Consider the following 15,369-nt stretch of genomic DNA (forward strand, 5'->3'; position numbering starts at 1 on the left):
GTTACTTAAACTAAGATTTTATTTTTGTATAAGATGTATAAACATTAGTACAATTACATTACAAAAAATACATATATACACAATTCTAGACTTTTTTAACAGTATTAACAATTTATACATTTATACATCTGTATCCTAATAGATACCTAACAGATACCACCCCTAAGATATTCATCCATGAAAGTACAAAAATAATAAAGATCAAGATTTTCTCTCATCTGCGTTATCATGACACTGTCCCTCCACACTCTTTCGACTGTCATGTCCTCTTCAGTGTTAGTGATGAAGTCACACCAACTGAGTCCAGTTACGGCCAATTGGCCTTGAACTTGCCAATAATATTTGTGAGATTTTTTCAGGGTTGCCTGTCCATCTACAATTTTAATATGAACAGCCTCAGAAACAGTTGAAACATCTGGGCATTTCACCTCAGCAAGCCCAAAACAGGGATCTGCATTAGGGTCATAAACTTCGGCATCAGGACTGGCACCAAGGTAGGATGCATCTGGGTGTACAACAAAACCACAAGCTAAAACATTCACATTGAAAAGTTCAGAGTAACGTTCCAGTACCTCCGGTTCTCTGTCAAGGCCTGCTTTCATTGCCCTGGTTTGCTTTACTCCTTTAAGTATCCGCCTTGCCAGTGCCTGGCCAGATGTCTCCCCTCGCACATGAGAAACCTCATAAAATCTACTAGCAGTTACTCTAGGCTTGCGCATTTCCTTCCACAGTGGACACTCCGATTGGTCCTGAGTACGCTCCTCTATTATAGCTGCCAAGTCCTGTGTGACACTTAGGCTCTCCAAATGGAAGAACTGGTGGCAGTTTGGGACAAAGTGCAAGCTCCTTGGAAATGTAGCACCATCAATAGGGAGTTTTGGGAACTCAGGAGCAACAGGGTGTTTCATGTTGCTTTTGGTCAGCAAACAGTCTCGACTCATCGAGCGACGAGGGCTCTGCTAAGTGATGAACTGTGACTTGGAATCTCATATGGTCCGTTGTTTCCGGAAGAAAACACTGAAACACAACAGAGAAAATAAATAAATAAAACTAAAAATGTCCATGTTATTACATTTCACAAACTTAATTCCTATCGACCAGCTCACTTAGAACAGCGCTCGTGGCTTGATGAGTCGAGACGGTTTTCCAAGATGGTTTTCCTGTCCGTGGACGCGTAAGGCACTATGCTTATCCACCTTATTTTTAACGGAAATACGTACAAGGCCATTTGACAGTTTTTTTGTGCGAGACTTCCGGTCTGGCACTTCCGGTCTGGCATTTCCTAGCGAAACAACTTTTCAAGTGTTCGTTCGTAACAACTAACTCGTCGTTATGGCTTCGAGGAAGACCGGGATTGTTTGTGCAGTTAGAGGGTGTCATAATAACTGGTACAAAAGAAAGATTTACTTGGAGCAGGAGTGTTTTGTTCATCAAACGCGTACGAGAGCTGAATGTGGATGCGAAGCGCCCTACGACCTTTACCCCCCGCCGAAGAATGAGGAATCCCTTCGCCTGTGGTTAAAAGCTTTAAATTTGAAGAAACCACCGAAGCGACCGTATGTTTGTTCTTTTCATTTCGTGCACTCGAGACCTACAGAAGACCATCCGATACCAGAAAAGTGGCTGGGCTACGAAGTCCCGATAAAAAATCCAAGGAGACGTGTTAAGAGGTTAGCAGAGACAGGTAAGATAACGGATTTTTAATTGCTACACAGGGCAATGTTAAAGGAACTATGTATATCACTGACAACAGTATATTGTAATTTAATATATTTTTATTTTTTTCATCCCTGCTAGTAAAAATTGGAAGCAATAAATGCAATATAATTATTTGAATTAGCACTAATACAGGTGTTGCTATATTAGCTTGGTGCTAACGTAGTTTAAAGTAGTCTAGGTATGTTTTATGTTGTTTGCTAAACTGGTTGTGGGCTTATGTGGTCTTGTGTTTGGCAGATGACTGCCACTGTGATGAGGAGGCTGACCCGACCGTTCCAGAGTCCGAGTCACCTATGCATAAAGATGCTGACACCCAGTGGGAGGTTCAGGCACTGATGGATCACACCTACACATTAGGAGAAAAGTTGAAAGACGTATGCGACAGAGAAACACAATGTGGTGGAGAAGAACCCCTTGCCCATGCCATCCTGAAAAATGAAACTAGCTGTGTGTTGTACACAGGCCTGTCTCTCATTGCCTTCTTTGATCATGTTAAATTTCTGGAACAGTTCTATAAAGCAAACTTTAAGATGTACGTAATGGATCAAATATTGATGACCATGATGAAACTAAAGTTGAATCTGCTCCAGGGTGATCTTGCAGAACGCTTTGCTGTGTCCTAGGGGTTAGTGAGCAGGATCCTCTCCTACTGGATAGACACAATGGAGGAGCACATGAGAATCTACATTCCATGGCTGCCACGGGAGACAATCCGGAGCACAATGCCTCAGTGCTTCAGGGAGAAGTTCCCCAGCACCACCTGCATCATTGACTGCACTGAGACCATCCTGCAGAAACCACACAACCTTGACTCCAGAGGCGAGTCATACAGCCATTATTATTCTAGCAATACTATAAAGTATTTAGTTGCTATTGCCCCATGTGGGCTTGTTATGTTCATTTCTCCTGCTTATGGAGGCAGGTGTAGTGACAAGTTCATCACTCAGGAGTCTGGCTTCCTGGAGTATCTTCGTCCTGGTGATGAAGTGATGGCAGACAGAGGCTTTACCATCAGAGATCTGCTGTTTGAGAGAAGGGTTAACCTTGTTCTACCAGCGTTCACTCATAAAGGAGAGCAGTTGTCTGATGAGGATGTAACTGCCACAAGAAGGATTGCGAATGTGCGCATACATGTGGAAAGAGTTATCAGGAGGCTCAAAGTGTTTAAAATAATCTCCCAGACTGTACCTATCAACTTGGCACACAAAATGGACAAAATCCTCAGAATCTGTGCAGCCCTGGTAAACATGCAGGGGGAAATCATCCATGAGGATGCTGAATGAGCCTGGACATTTACATGTCAAAAAGATCCGGATTTCCACTGTAGCTTAATATTTGTAAATAATTATTTTTCAGGTATCTCTATTCTCTATCTCTATTCTGCACTGCTGATTATTTACTGTAAACCAATGTAATTATAATGCACAAGCAGGTGTTTTTGATCTCAGGTTTTATACTAAATAGTCTGTGTTTGGCACCTTGATGTTTTTTAATTTTTTAAAATAATTTTTCAAGTGTTGTATAATAGCAACTTATTTTTAAGACTATTTAAATGTTTATAGATACAAAAACATGCTATTTAACTTGTGTCCAACTAAAATGTGTATTATTACATTTTTCAATCGGTTTTAATTTTAATTGCTATTTAATTGCTAATGTAATTTGTTATTTAGTCGTATTTTGATTGAGTGGATGTTGTCCTAACCACATGTAAATAACAAAGTGTCATGACTCATGTATATAAAATGGCAAGAAAATACAGTATTTCACTAATGGAATTTATTATCTCATGTCATTTGTTTACATTGAATGTAATTACAATAATTCACTTTTAAAATAGAAAAACATCACTCAATTTAAACATTTCACACATGTATGGCATTATTTCTAGGCCATTTAATTTATTATACATATTAATTATAATCACAATTACTATTAAAATGGCAAAACATCACCTTAATGTGTAAAACTGAGCACAAACTATAAAAAGAAAAACACCAAGGAACTAGCCTAACAAAGGGTCAGCGGAACAACTATTAAAAATTAGGTATCTGCACACATCACAGACACAGGGAAGCTGGTGTCTGGCATGCCCATACAGCAGGTTAAAGACTACAACATGAGTCTATTTACACATATGGACATATTTATGGGACAGTACGAGTCTGCCTGACAGAAACTCATCTACAATCCTTGGTAGCATGTGACTAAAATAGAAGGACTTGAGTTTAGGTAGAACTTGTGAACAATACTCCAAATCAAATGGCACATCAATGACAACTTTTTCAGATGGAGCCCAGACTAGCAGCTTGCATCTCTCTAGTCTTGTACAAAACATACCTAGTTGGACTTGAAGGTAGTAACCACGGGATCCATTTGGTTGCAGCTGTGGAGCCCCATCCACCATCTTCACATCTGTGAGCTTGCTGGAAAACACTTCAGCCAGAGATGCACAGTTCTTGGTAAGAACAGGACATTTAATCTCCAGCAGCTCTGTGGAGTTAACCACACCATCTGGGCTGGCAGAAAGCCATGGTTCTGTGACACTAACTACAGTGCCTCTCTTCTCAACACTAAACCCACAGCTCTCCATCCATGCATAGGCCACCTCCTCATTCTCCTTGCCATACCTGGTGGCAGTGTTCCCATGGAACCTAGGAAATAGGTGATCCCTAAGAAAATTATCTGGCTTAGTAGATGCACGCATGGGGACCTTTTTTGCAGAGCTAGCAGTTACTCTTAATTTACGTGCATCAAACCACAAGTGGGAGGCACTCTGCATTTTAGTGAACGCCTCCAAACTGGCACATTTATCCCCATCTAATTTAATGTACGTATCATAAAATGACATGCATTTCTGGCACTGTATGTCCGTGCCATGTTCACTATGAGGCTGCTGGAGCTGTGTGGAAGCTGCTGGAATTTGATCTGGTTCAGCAGAGATGCATTTGTGCAGAAGGCTGCCCACTGGAACATTGGCGACTTCTAAGCTCATCTTCAGTGCTTCATGTGAACTGTAGGCAGGGGTTGGCGGTAGAGGTGGAGAGATGGGCAGGATGTTCTCAGAGACATCAGAACTTTCTTTGTGGTGCCTGAAACATATATTTGCCAACCTTTTTGGGACTAAATTGCGCTGTGTCCCTGAGTTCCAGTGGCGCTGTTCATCTGTGCAGGACAATCCAGTCAGATCTTTGGACACTGCAAACTGCACCTTTAACAAATTTTAAATAGAACAGTTACATATTATGAATGTATTACAGTCCTTGGTGTCACAACACTTATATAGAAAATATGGACAGTTTATGGTGACAACTGTCCATATTTTTTAAATTCACCTTGATGATGTACTTACCAAAATTGCCATTCGAGATTAGACTGGTATGAATTAGAATTAGTGAAAATAAAAACTTACTTACCTACACAGAAAGGAAGTGGTGGTTCACCAAAATGTGGTGTGCTGACAGAATTTTACATTTAGTCAAACTTGAATGACCTTACCTTAACCCAAGCAGCATCAATGAACAAGATATTATACTTTTACTTATCTGGAAAAGGTGCGCCATCTGTTGATTAAAAAATAAAAACAATAGTCATACACTAAATATTATTTTACAAATGCCTTAGCAGCCAATGTTTTCATCAGCGCTGATACCCAAACAGTACAAATACAATAGAAATAAACTTGAAGCTTCAATGTAAATCTAGCTTAAATTTTAATGTGACAAACTTGCATCAAGAGCTCTGTGGGTACACATCAGATTGGTACAATGTGTCAAACTTCAAACCTAAATATTATGAGGTAGACAACAGTTCAGTTACAGTTTTGATATCAAATTGTAACGTTAGTTCAATCCCAAACATTTAGCATGGCTATCTATATAAAATAAACTGACTAGCAATCTAATCACAACGAGGCAACAGCTAGTATGTTATGGCATTGAACCATATACTGTATATAAAACAGACAACTGAACAGACAATTAATTAGCCTACCTTCCATAAGATCGCCGCTGCGTGACTGCAGGATTTCCCCTGACCCGCGACACAGGAGCACCCGGCTGTCTCAATAGTGCCGGCTGATGTAGTCAGAATCCACGCAGAGTGAACGTCAGACTTGCTTTGGCTTGGTTGGACATCAGCCTTCATGAAAATCAGGTCATCGATGTTGTTATTGATTAACACCTTGCCAACTTTTCCACTGTGGAGGTACTGATACGCCTCAGTACTTTTGTAATTGCGCATTGTAGACCCATCCGCACCAAGTGACAACACAAAATAATTAAATATGTCCTCGTACGTTATATGAGGCCACTTCTTCATGTCATCCTCCCACTCGTGAATAGTTTGAGGGTGAGGCACTGACCTGCCATTTCGATTATGCAGCGATTTTTGGAAATGTTCCCACGACATAGTCACCTAATTTAGTTCGGATAACGTTAGTTAGCGCAGGGAAGCGAGGGAACGGAAGTTCCGCACAAAAACCGGAAGTTGGACCCATGTTTACTTCCGCGTTCGAAAATAAGGCGGATAAATTATCTTCTTATTAAACTGTTTGTACACTTACAAAGTTCTCAATGCTTCGGTTTGCATGTAGGGACCCTCATTATGCTGCCGTGTTAGTGTGAGGCTATTTTGAGCCTTGTTAGTGGTATTAACTAGCGATTTAATTTTACCACCCTGTGTCTACTCTGTACCCCATAGACTAGCGTTATAAGCTAATCTGTTTTTAGAGATAAAACTCTTTACATTCGATTTTCATGAAAACGCATCCCAGAGAACGATCTGCTCGGTAACCATCTGTTAATTACCCCTAGGGTCATTTCTCACCGGAGGTGTCCTTTAATTAATAAAGTCTCTCACTAATTAATTAAAATAAAACAAAATGCAACTGACAAAACTAACCACACTCTAAAAAAATGCTGGGTTAAAAACAACCCAAGTTGGGTTGAAACTGCACCGACCCAACAATTGGGTTGTTTTAACCCAATGGTAGAGTTTTTTTAACCCAGTGGTTGGGTTAAATGTTGCTTAAAACAACCCAATTGTTGGGTCGGTGCAGTTTCAACCCAACTTGGGTTGTTTTTAACCCAGCATTTTTTGCACTCGTCTAGTTGACTAAATGCAAACATCAATAACAATAACAGCTTTATTTTGTCTTTTAACTTGGCAAATCATTAGTGGGATCTTTTATATATATGCCACTTGACACAGAAGTTTAAATTGGACTTAAACCCTATCTGTGAAACCAGGCCTTAAAGGGTTAGTTCATCCAAAAATGAAATTGATATCATTAATGACTCACCCGAATGTCATTCCACACCCGTAAGACCTTTGTTCATCACCGTTACACAGTTTAAGGTATTTTATATTTTTAAGGTATATTTATATTTACAGTCCCTGACAAAAGTCTTGTCGCTTATCTATTTTCTAGAAATACCTGATATTAACCTGACTTTTAATTAATTCATTGGTGTTAGAAATAGCTCATCTGAAAAGCTAAAACCCTCCCAAATGATGTCTAATGCACTGAAATAAATAATTTTCACAGAAAAAAATATTTATCATTTAAACAAGACAGAAAGGTCAAATTTTGGCAAGACAAAAGTTTTGTCGCCTATACAGAAATTGAACAAATTTACTGCAAATACAAAAATATGTCAGCAAATTAAGTTGTGGTGCTGTGAGATCCAAATGTAATATCTTGTATGACTTCCATGAGCTTGAAGGACTGCATCCATGCGGTTTGGCAAGGATTCATACAATTTATTGATGAAGTCGTCAGGAATAGCTAAGAAAGCAGTCTTGCATGCCTCCCAGAGTTCATCAATATTCTTTGGTTTCGTCTTCCATGCGTCCTCTTTCATCCTACCCCACATATGCTCAATGATGTTCATGTCTGGTGACTGGGCTGGCCAATCCTGGAGCATCTTGATCTTCTTCGCCTTGAGGAACTTTGATGTGGAGATGGAAGTATGCGATGGAGCACCGTCCTGCTGCAGAATTTGGCCTCTTTTATGGTTGGGAATAAGAGGTAGCTAAGATTTCTTGGTATTTTAGACTATTGATGTTGCCTTCCACCCTGCAGATCTCTCGCACACCCCCATTCTGGATGTAACCCCAGAACATGATTTTTCTGCCACCAAACTTCACTGTTTTCTGGGTGAATCTCGGATCCATTTGGGCACCAGTAGGTCTCCTGCAATATTTGCGGCGACTGTGGTGTAATTCAACAGAAGATTCATCTGAAAAATCCACTTGCTGCCACTTTTCCAGCGTCCATCCTTTTAGCAGGCTGTGGGCCTTGGCAAATGCCACACGGTTTTTCAATTGTCTTTTGTTTAGTGCTGGCTTCTGGGGCCATTTCGAGACAGAATCCGACAAACTGTTCTGGTTGACACAGGGACTTCAGGTGACCAGGTCTCGTGGAGCTCTGCTGCAGTGGAAAATGGGCTGGCCTTGGATTTTCGAGCCAACAAACGGTCCTCTCGAGCAGTTGTCTTGCGGGGTCTGCCTGACCTGGGCTTGTCAAAAACGTCTCCAGTCTCTTCAAATCTTTTTTTAATCCTCTGTACTTGACGCTGAGACACATTGAAGGTGTCTGCCACATCAGCAGTGGATCTGGTCTTCAGCCTCTTGATAATCAAAACTTTAGTCTCTGGGTGAATCTTAGGCATGTTTGCAGAGGTCTAGTTGCAGTTGATGTGAAGGTCTAGCGTACTGGGGTTCTTTTTATACACACTTGAGACCTAATTGATCCATTATTAGTCACAGGTGAAGCTCATATGACAAGGTGACAACACTTATGTCTTTGCAAAAATTGACTCAATGGGCTTTACCAAGCTGTGAATATTAGAATACTTTTTTAAAGTTTAGTTTTTCACTGAAACATTATCACAAAAGCTGGTGGGACTAAAATGAGCCATTTCTTGTAAACAAATCTTGATTAGAAATATATTTCAGCGGCACTTTAGGTCAATTTGTACACAAGCGACAAGACTTTTGTCAGGGACTGTATACTTAGCTTATAATTCAGCAGTTTGGCTTGCGTCAAACTGCCAAACTGCTGAAATCATGTGACATTGGCGGCCCAGATCATTGATCGATTCACTGATTCATTAACCGTTTGATTCTTTTTGGAGGCACATGGAAGAGAAGCCAATGCTGAATAAAGTTGTAGTTTTTGTTATTTTTGGACCCAAATGTATTTTGGATGCTTCAAGAGACTCTAATTAACCCACTGATGTCTCATATGGACTACTGTGATGATGTTTTTATTCCCTTTCTGGACATGGACAGTATAGTGTGTATACACTTGCATACGCTCTCAGACTAAATATAAAATATCTTAAACTGTGTGTGAAGATGAACGGAGGTCTTACGGGTGTGGAACGACATTAGGGAGAGGAGTTAATGACAGACATTTCATTTTTGGGTGAACTAACCCTTTAAGATCTTAGTGAATGAAGAGTTATTTAATGTCACCTGTGTATGCTCTGTAGAGTGTAGATTTGCACACACTTCTGGAAGACATCCTTGGCTTTTTAACCACCAACTGAACTGTGGTCTCTGCAGAAATCCTCTGAAAATACAAAACAAAAAAATGTATCCAAGTATATTTTCAACCAACTGTCTTTAATTTGCAGTACTGCTGTATAGCTAGTTTTAATGTTACCTGCGTTCTTGGTCTATGCCATGTTTGGAGTGTGCTTGCGCATGCCATAGATTGTGGTACGGTCTGCATCTGCATCAGGCTGAAATGGGCAGTTTGAAAAAGCATGGCAGCAAGATGATTGCACAAAGCTTTGCCTGCAGTACATGTGCATGATGAGCTAGCGAACTCAACAGGCACTGTGTCAGCTTTCCAAGTGATCTTAAGTAAAAGACAAAAGCCAATTTTAGTATATTTTTACATAGCAACGTTTAATATTAGAGATGGAACATTCACGAGAACATCATAAAAACAAACAAACAGATTTTATGAGATGAACCTCTCAATATAGAAACCTGCAAGCGCAGTGAAAAAAATAAACATAAAAACTCCGCTTACACTATAAGCTTTAATGTCAATATGGTACTGCATCAGCGTTTTGAAAAGTGTAAGTAGAGGTCATGTCACGCTAAGTGTAGGAATTCTGCACCTCTAGTGTAAGGGGTTAGTTTTATAACAGATTTTTCATTTCTTATCTAAGTAACCTGCAGAGAATGTGGCACCTAACGCTTCCTCATCGACCTATAACACCTACACCTCACGACCAGAGGTGTAGTGGTAAAAAAAGAGGTGGGTAAACTATAAATTCTGGGTGACTGCATCGTGGTCACGGTAAGGTGGGTCACTGCCTACCGGTGTATGCAGCCCGATCTCACGGCAATTCGTACTAATACGAGGTGGCTAATATGAGCACGTATGAGAGAACACACCAGAACATAGTCACATTAAACAAGCTGGAATCAAAGAATTTGACTTTTGTCTTAAAAAATGACTTAAGCCGACTAATCGATTATCGAAATAGCTGTCGATTTCAGTTTTTGCCAATTGCTAATGAGGCAGGTGCAGATTAACGACAGAAGGATGAATTTGGTGCCACATATTTTAATTTAAAGAAAACTCAGTTTCTGTAATCAACAGAAGAAAGACAATATAAGTTGGACTGTAGTTTCCACAAGTGTAGCCTAATAGCTGCCGACATTAACAGACGATTTTGCTAAACTATAAAAACAATAAAACCAAAAATGTTCTATTTGAACACAAAATACACTGCATCATTACAGCTTTATTACAGGGTTTCGACATGCTCTCTACATTAAACCAGCTGCCTGTGATTAATTAACAATGTCCAGAGTGCCTCTTTGTCCACTTGAAAAGTGATTGAAAAGTGTCACAAGCTGATTAAATATACTACAAATGGATAATTGTCATTTTGAAAATTTCTGGATATCCATTTTAGAATCTTGGTTGCGTGTCGTTCATGAATGATTCGTTCATTTTGAACAAATCTTTAATACCGAGTTGTCTCAGAGAGTGATTCGTTTATTTTGGAGTCAGTCCCATAGAGATGGGAAGAGAAAAGATTGGTTCATTTTGTTGAATGAGACTCAAAGATCCGAGTCAGTAAAATGATCCAAAGGAACTGTAGGCTATTTAGAAGTGGATAAACTCTATTTAGAAGTGGATAAACTCTATTTAGAAGTGGATAAACTCTATTTAGAGGTGGATAAACGCACTTTGGAGGTGGGTGAACGCTATTTCTGAATTTTGGGAGGTGCGTAAACGGCGTTTACGTGCGTTTAGCCTCCACTACCTCCCTGCTCATGATAACTTCTCTGTTTCTGAAACACGACACTAAATATTGCATGAAAAAATATTAACAATTATTTCAAAGATCATCTTAGTGACACATTTTCCGGTTATTCTTGTCTGTTTGAACTACTCTTCATTCTACAATGTGATACAGGTAAAAATCACGTTAGCGAAAGCATGCTAATTTATAGTTCGTGACTTACCTTCGTAATTAAATATATAATTTTCGTGAAAGAACTTGTATCCTTTGTTCAGTCTTGAGTGTTGAGAGATTGAATGAAGCTCCACGAGTCGAAAAACATCCGCTGATGTAAATGCCGATAGATTCTTCAGCGTTGTTGTAAATGAACTGCTGAATCCATTTCGCCGGAAGTCGCTTTACACAACAGCGCTGAACCGGAAGTGTGTGTCAACGTTCTGTGAAAAAGGCCTCTTGGCTTTAGAAAGTGCTGTGTATGTTTACGCTGTAAGGCCGCCCAAATCGTCCCAATGGAGGCCAACGATCGGCGGGTGAAGGTGGCTGCGCGTTCGGTCTTTTCAGCGGGGAAAAGGGGATTTTATTCCAATTCCTCGTTATCTGACTCCATTTAATGATAATTTAGAATTTGGGTTAGAATGCCAATTGGTTATTTGGTCATTCTTTAATAGTTTAACTACACATTTAATTATTCCGTTTAACCCTTTGTTGTAATTATGTCCGTTCATAACCTGAATAATTCCAGAGCAAGTCAGAATCAATCAAAGTATAACAATTTATTAACAGTCAGGTAAATGTATAACGCCAATTACATAATCAATTCAAAGGTATACTTCACATCAAATACTTTAAAGTAAAGAATGAGATGTATACCTGACTTATCAAGGTTACATAATGCTGCATGGGTTAAAACGTCCAGCATTACGGGCTGACCTGAGTACAGTATCGAGCCCTGAGCTCTTTGCAACATTTCCTTAAATACCCAGAACCAGATACATGAATACAGATACAGAAACTCTTTCAAATGGAAACACTAGTTAACAATAGGAATTTGCATTGATCAGGTCCTATAGACCTGATTAGAAGAGAGGCCAAATGGCTGAAAGCCACACCCACCATACACCAAGGAAAGATATCTTTAAACCCTTAAAACATTCATGATGTTCTAGTTTACTTCTGTGGAGTTGAGATATTTGTACCAGTCGCACTGAGACATTTCAAACGATATCAAACACAGATGATACTGTATCGTGTGGATTGACATTGTAATATAGAGATTCTGGATGCATTTTCAGTGATCTCAGCATGAGAGAGGGAATGAATTGGGGGAGAGGGAGTCAATAGGGAAAGATGTAGATTAGCTGATAGTGAGGTGAGACTTGCGTCTCCAGTGGTGTGTGAGGGACAGTTCAGATGTTAATTTCCTTATTTTCTCAGAGAGTCTTTGTTCTTCATTCAGACATTTCGGCATATACTAGTTTTTTCAGTCTTACAACGCAAAGTCATGATGTCTTGTTGCACTGGATAGTGGACTCCATTGTTTTGGTTTACCAGACGCTGGGGCGTCCATGCCCCCTTGGGGTTAGGGCACACTTCACCTAGTCTGTCTGCCCTATCTAGCCCAGACCCTCGTGTCTGGCCAGGTGCCTTCATGTGCATGGTTCCCGTTCCGGGCAACCCCCACATGTGTATTTCCACTGTAATCCTCCTTGAGCAGGTGTCTTCCCTTGGCAAGCTTGCCACCCCTGGGGTTAAAAATCCACATTCGGCTGGTTCCCTAGAGTTCTTCCCTTAGGGCAGTGGTTCCCAAACATTTTGTAGCACGCATCCCTTTCTAATGTTTGATACCTGTCAAGCACCCCCACCACCTTATTTCGGTTAAACATCACATTTTAATAGCAATAACTAAATACAAATATTCTCTGTATATAAGGAAAAAAAAATCAACATTTCAGTTGTGATATATATACAGCATAGAGTTAGGGGGGTTGGGGGATATGCTCCCCTGATATTTTTTTTTACATTTTCTGATCTACATATGAGCATTTTAAGACATTTGAAAGCCAAAACAATGATGAGAAATAGCTTTAAAACTAAGTCAGTGGGCAGTAAATTATTTGTCAATTCCTGCTCTCTCCTTTCTCCATCACTCCTTATTTTGCCTTTTCTCGTCCTAATGCATTCAACAAAACATAGGATAAATTTATAGTTAGAATATTTTTTTTATCTGAAGAAAACATATTCATTAATGTTTCTTGTACTCTCTCACATTGAAAGTATAGTTAATTATCACATTAAATCACATTATAAATTAAGGTTTATTAGTTTGCCTGATTATTTTTATCAGTAGTTTAACATTTTAATCCAAAAACAGCTGCCAGATATTAAATGCTTAGTTTAGCTACCACAGTAACCACACCATACCTAGAGGAGGTCCGAATCCACAAGTAGGAATGAAGTGCGGCCCCTTTAAGTTATGCGCGTTCCCCATTGAACTGCCGGTATTGTGCCGAACTGTGCCGCGTTTCACATAAACAGTGAGAGAAACACGGACTCGAGAGCGCTGTTGTTCAGAAAAGTAACCTGCGTATTAGTTTTAGCCGATTGTAATGTGTTTAGCTGAGTAAATGTTTAAATAAAGTGCTATTTTATGCATTTCTAACAAGATGAGAAAATGGATTTTTAATGTTTAATGTTTTATGTTGGTATTTAAAAGTGTGTGTTATGTTCGTGTTTTTGGACGTTACCAGTGTGGTGTAAAGCGTGTGCTCAGGGTGAGGATCTGCTAATAACGATTAAAGTTGTTTTAATAATAATAAACAACTATTTTGGGCTTGCCAAGGATGTAACAAAACCATCTAGCCAATACAATCTTGGAAAAATAAGCATTTCATAGTTTTGGACAAAATTAAGTTTAACTTAACTTATCTGTTCATGTTAAATGAACACAAATATTTCAAGCTGGCTGAACATCATCCACCGTTGTTAAGATAATGTGGTGTGATCACGTAAAATAACTGTCCACATGTTCAACCAATGTGCCTTTTTTTGAGTGTGGTCAGTCTGTGCACCCCAGTTTGGGAACCGCTGCCTAAGTGGGTCATAAGTGGACTCTCTAATTCCCCCTTTATGGATAGGCGTCTTAGCATATCTCCACCTGGAATTCCACTGCTTCCCAGTGTACCTTGGTAATTCCTCTGATTGGTGGGAGTCCTTCGTCCGTACTAGTCTTACAACAGGGCACTGGAAGACGGCCGAGTGGCGTGATTATATTGGGACCCCCATTCGTAGCTTAACGTAACGTCCCTCTGCCACATCCACTGTACCGCTGGAGCGGTAAAAAGAGAAAATTAGAGAAAGAAGAGTTAGAGATTTTTTGATTTTATATATATAAAAAATATAAACATGATGCAGGGTTTGATGAGAGAATCTCACCTCAGTTTTGTTATTAGAATCAAACTTAACAGGCTCGTCTGGATCACACTAGGAGACTAGAAATCACAAATAAATATCAGTTAATCATCATATACAATTTTTTAAATGTATGTTCTTGATCAATGAAACGATCTGTACATGTTTCCTAACTGCAGAAAGTCAGTCTGATGATTATTCCGCTTTATTACATGATCCTTCAGAAATCATTCTAATATGATGATTTACTGCTCAAGAAATATTTATGATTATTATCAATGTTGAAACAGTTGTGTAATTTATTTTTAGGATTTTTTGATGAATAGAAAGTTAAAAAGAACATCAATTATCTGAAATATAAAGCTTTTGTAACATTATAAATGTCTATACTGTCACTTGATCAATTTAACACATCCCCGCTGAATAAAAGTCAGTCTGATGAAAGTTCTACTTTATAATGGAGACAAAAGAGTAAAAATAAAAATGAAGGATTAAAGTTCAGTAATGATCAAACACTTACAGTTTGACCGTAGTTTCTCCATACTGTCACATCTCTGAAATGTCTGTCCTCTTCTCTCTTCTGATCCTCTGGTGTGTGTGTCCATTCTTCTCTCTGTCTTCTTGTTTTTTGCTGCTCTATGATTTCGGAGGCAGTTTTCTGTGTGTGTGGTTTTCTCTACACACTCCATTTGAATCTGTAAAATATTAAAACATCAAATCAAGTCCTACACATTATACTTTGGGATAGTTGCTAGGTAACTTAGGGGAAAGGAAGCTGGCGTTGTCTGTTCGCTGCTTCTCCACACACAAATCATGTTAACTGTACTATTAGATTTTATTTTATTTTATTATGTTTGTGACTAGTCTAACAGTCAGAGCTACAGTTGGGACTGTTGCTGATTGCTGGCAGCCACTGAGAGGACGTTGTTCGCCGTTCTTCACCTCTGCTGTTTTTGTTTGAATT

The 15,369-nt window shown here is 39.3% G+C and overlaps 1 protein-coding gene and 2 long non-coding RNA genes across 3 annotated transcripts; 1 reads left to right on the top strand and 2 right to left on the bottom strand.

Moving 5' to 3' along the window:
* Positions 1-99: 99 nt before the first annotated feature.
* On the bottom strand, positions 100-11,476 carry LOC137046707 (uncharacterized). Its single transcript, XR_010899027.1, has 4 exons — positions 11,221-11,476; positions 9,392-9,589; positions 9,202-9,298; positions 100-1,017 (listed from the first exon to the last, which is right to left on the bottom strand). It is a non-coding gene; the product is annotated as an uncharacterized lncRNA (long non-coding RNA).
* Positions 1,333-2,480, top strand: LOC137046463 (uncharacterized). Its single transcript, XM_067423690.1, has 3 exons — positions 1,333-1,684; positions 1,957-2,251; positions 2,343-2,480. Exons 1-3 carry the CDS (start codon positions 1,333-1,335, stop codon positions 2,347-2,349), a joined length of 654 nt encoding a protein of 217 aa, XP_067279791.1. The 3' UTR covers positions 2,350-2,480.
* A 2,221-nt stretch (positions 11,477-13,697) lies between the features above and the next one.
* LOC137047083 (uncharacterized) lies at positions 13,698-15,099 on the bottom strand. The gene is made up of 3 exons (XR_010899147.1): positions 14,926-15,099; positions 14,430-14,485; positions 13,698-14,322 (listed from the first exon to the last, which is right to left on the bottom strand). It is a non-coding gene; the product is annotated as an uncharacterized lncRNA (long non-coding RNA).
* Between the last annotated feature and the right edge of the window lie 270 nt (positions 15,100-15,369).

Source organism: Pseudorasbora parva, chromosome 18, assembly GCF_024679245.1.
Source record: "Pseudorasbora parva isolate DD20220531a chromosome 18, ASM2467924v1, whole genome shotgun sequence".
NCBI classification, from domain to species: domain Eukaryota; kingdom Metazoa; phylum Chordata; class Actinopteri; order Cypriniformes; family Gobionidae; genus Pseudorasbora; species Pseudorasbora parva.

Coding starts and splice junctions, on each gene's coding strand:
- LOC137046463 (XM_067423690.1), top strand. CDS start 1,333: ATGGCTTCGAGGAAGACCGGGATTGTTTGTGCAGTTAGAGGGTGTCAT. Junction 1,685..1,956: donor TAAGAGGTTAGCAGAGACAG/GTAAGATAACGG, acceptor TGTGTTTGGCAG/ATGACTGCCACTGTGATGAG.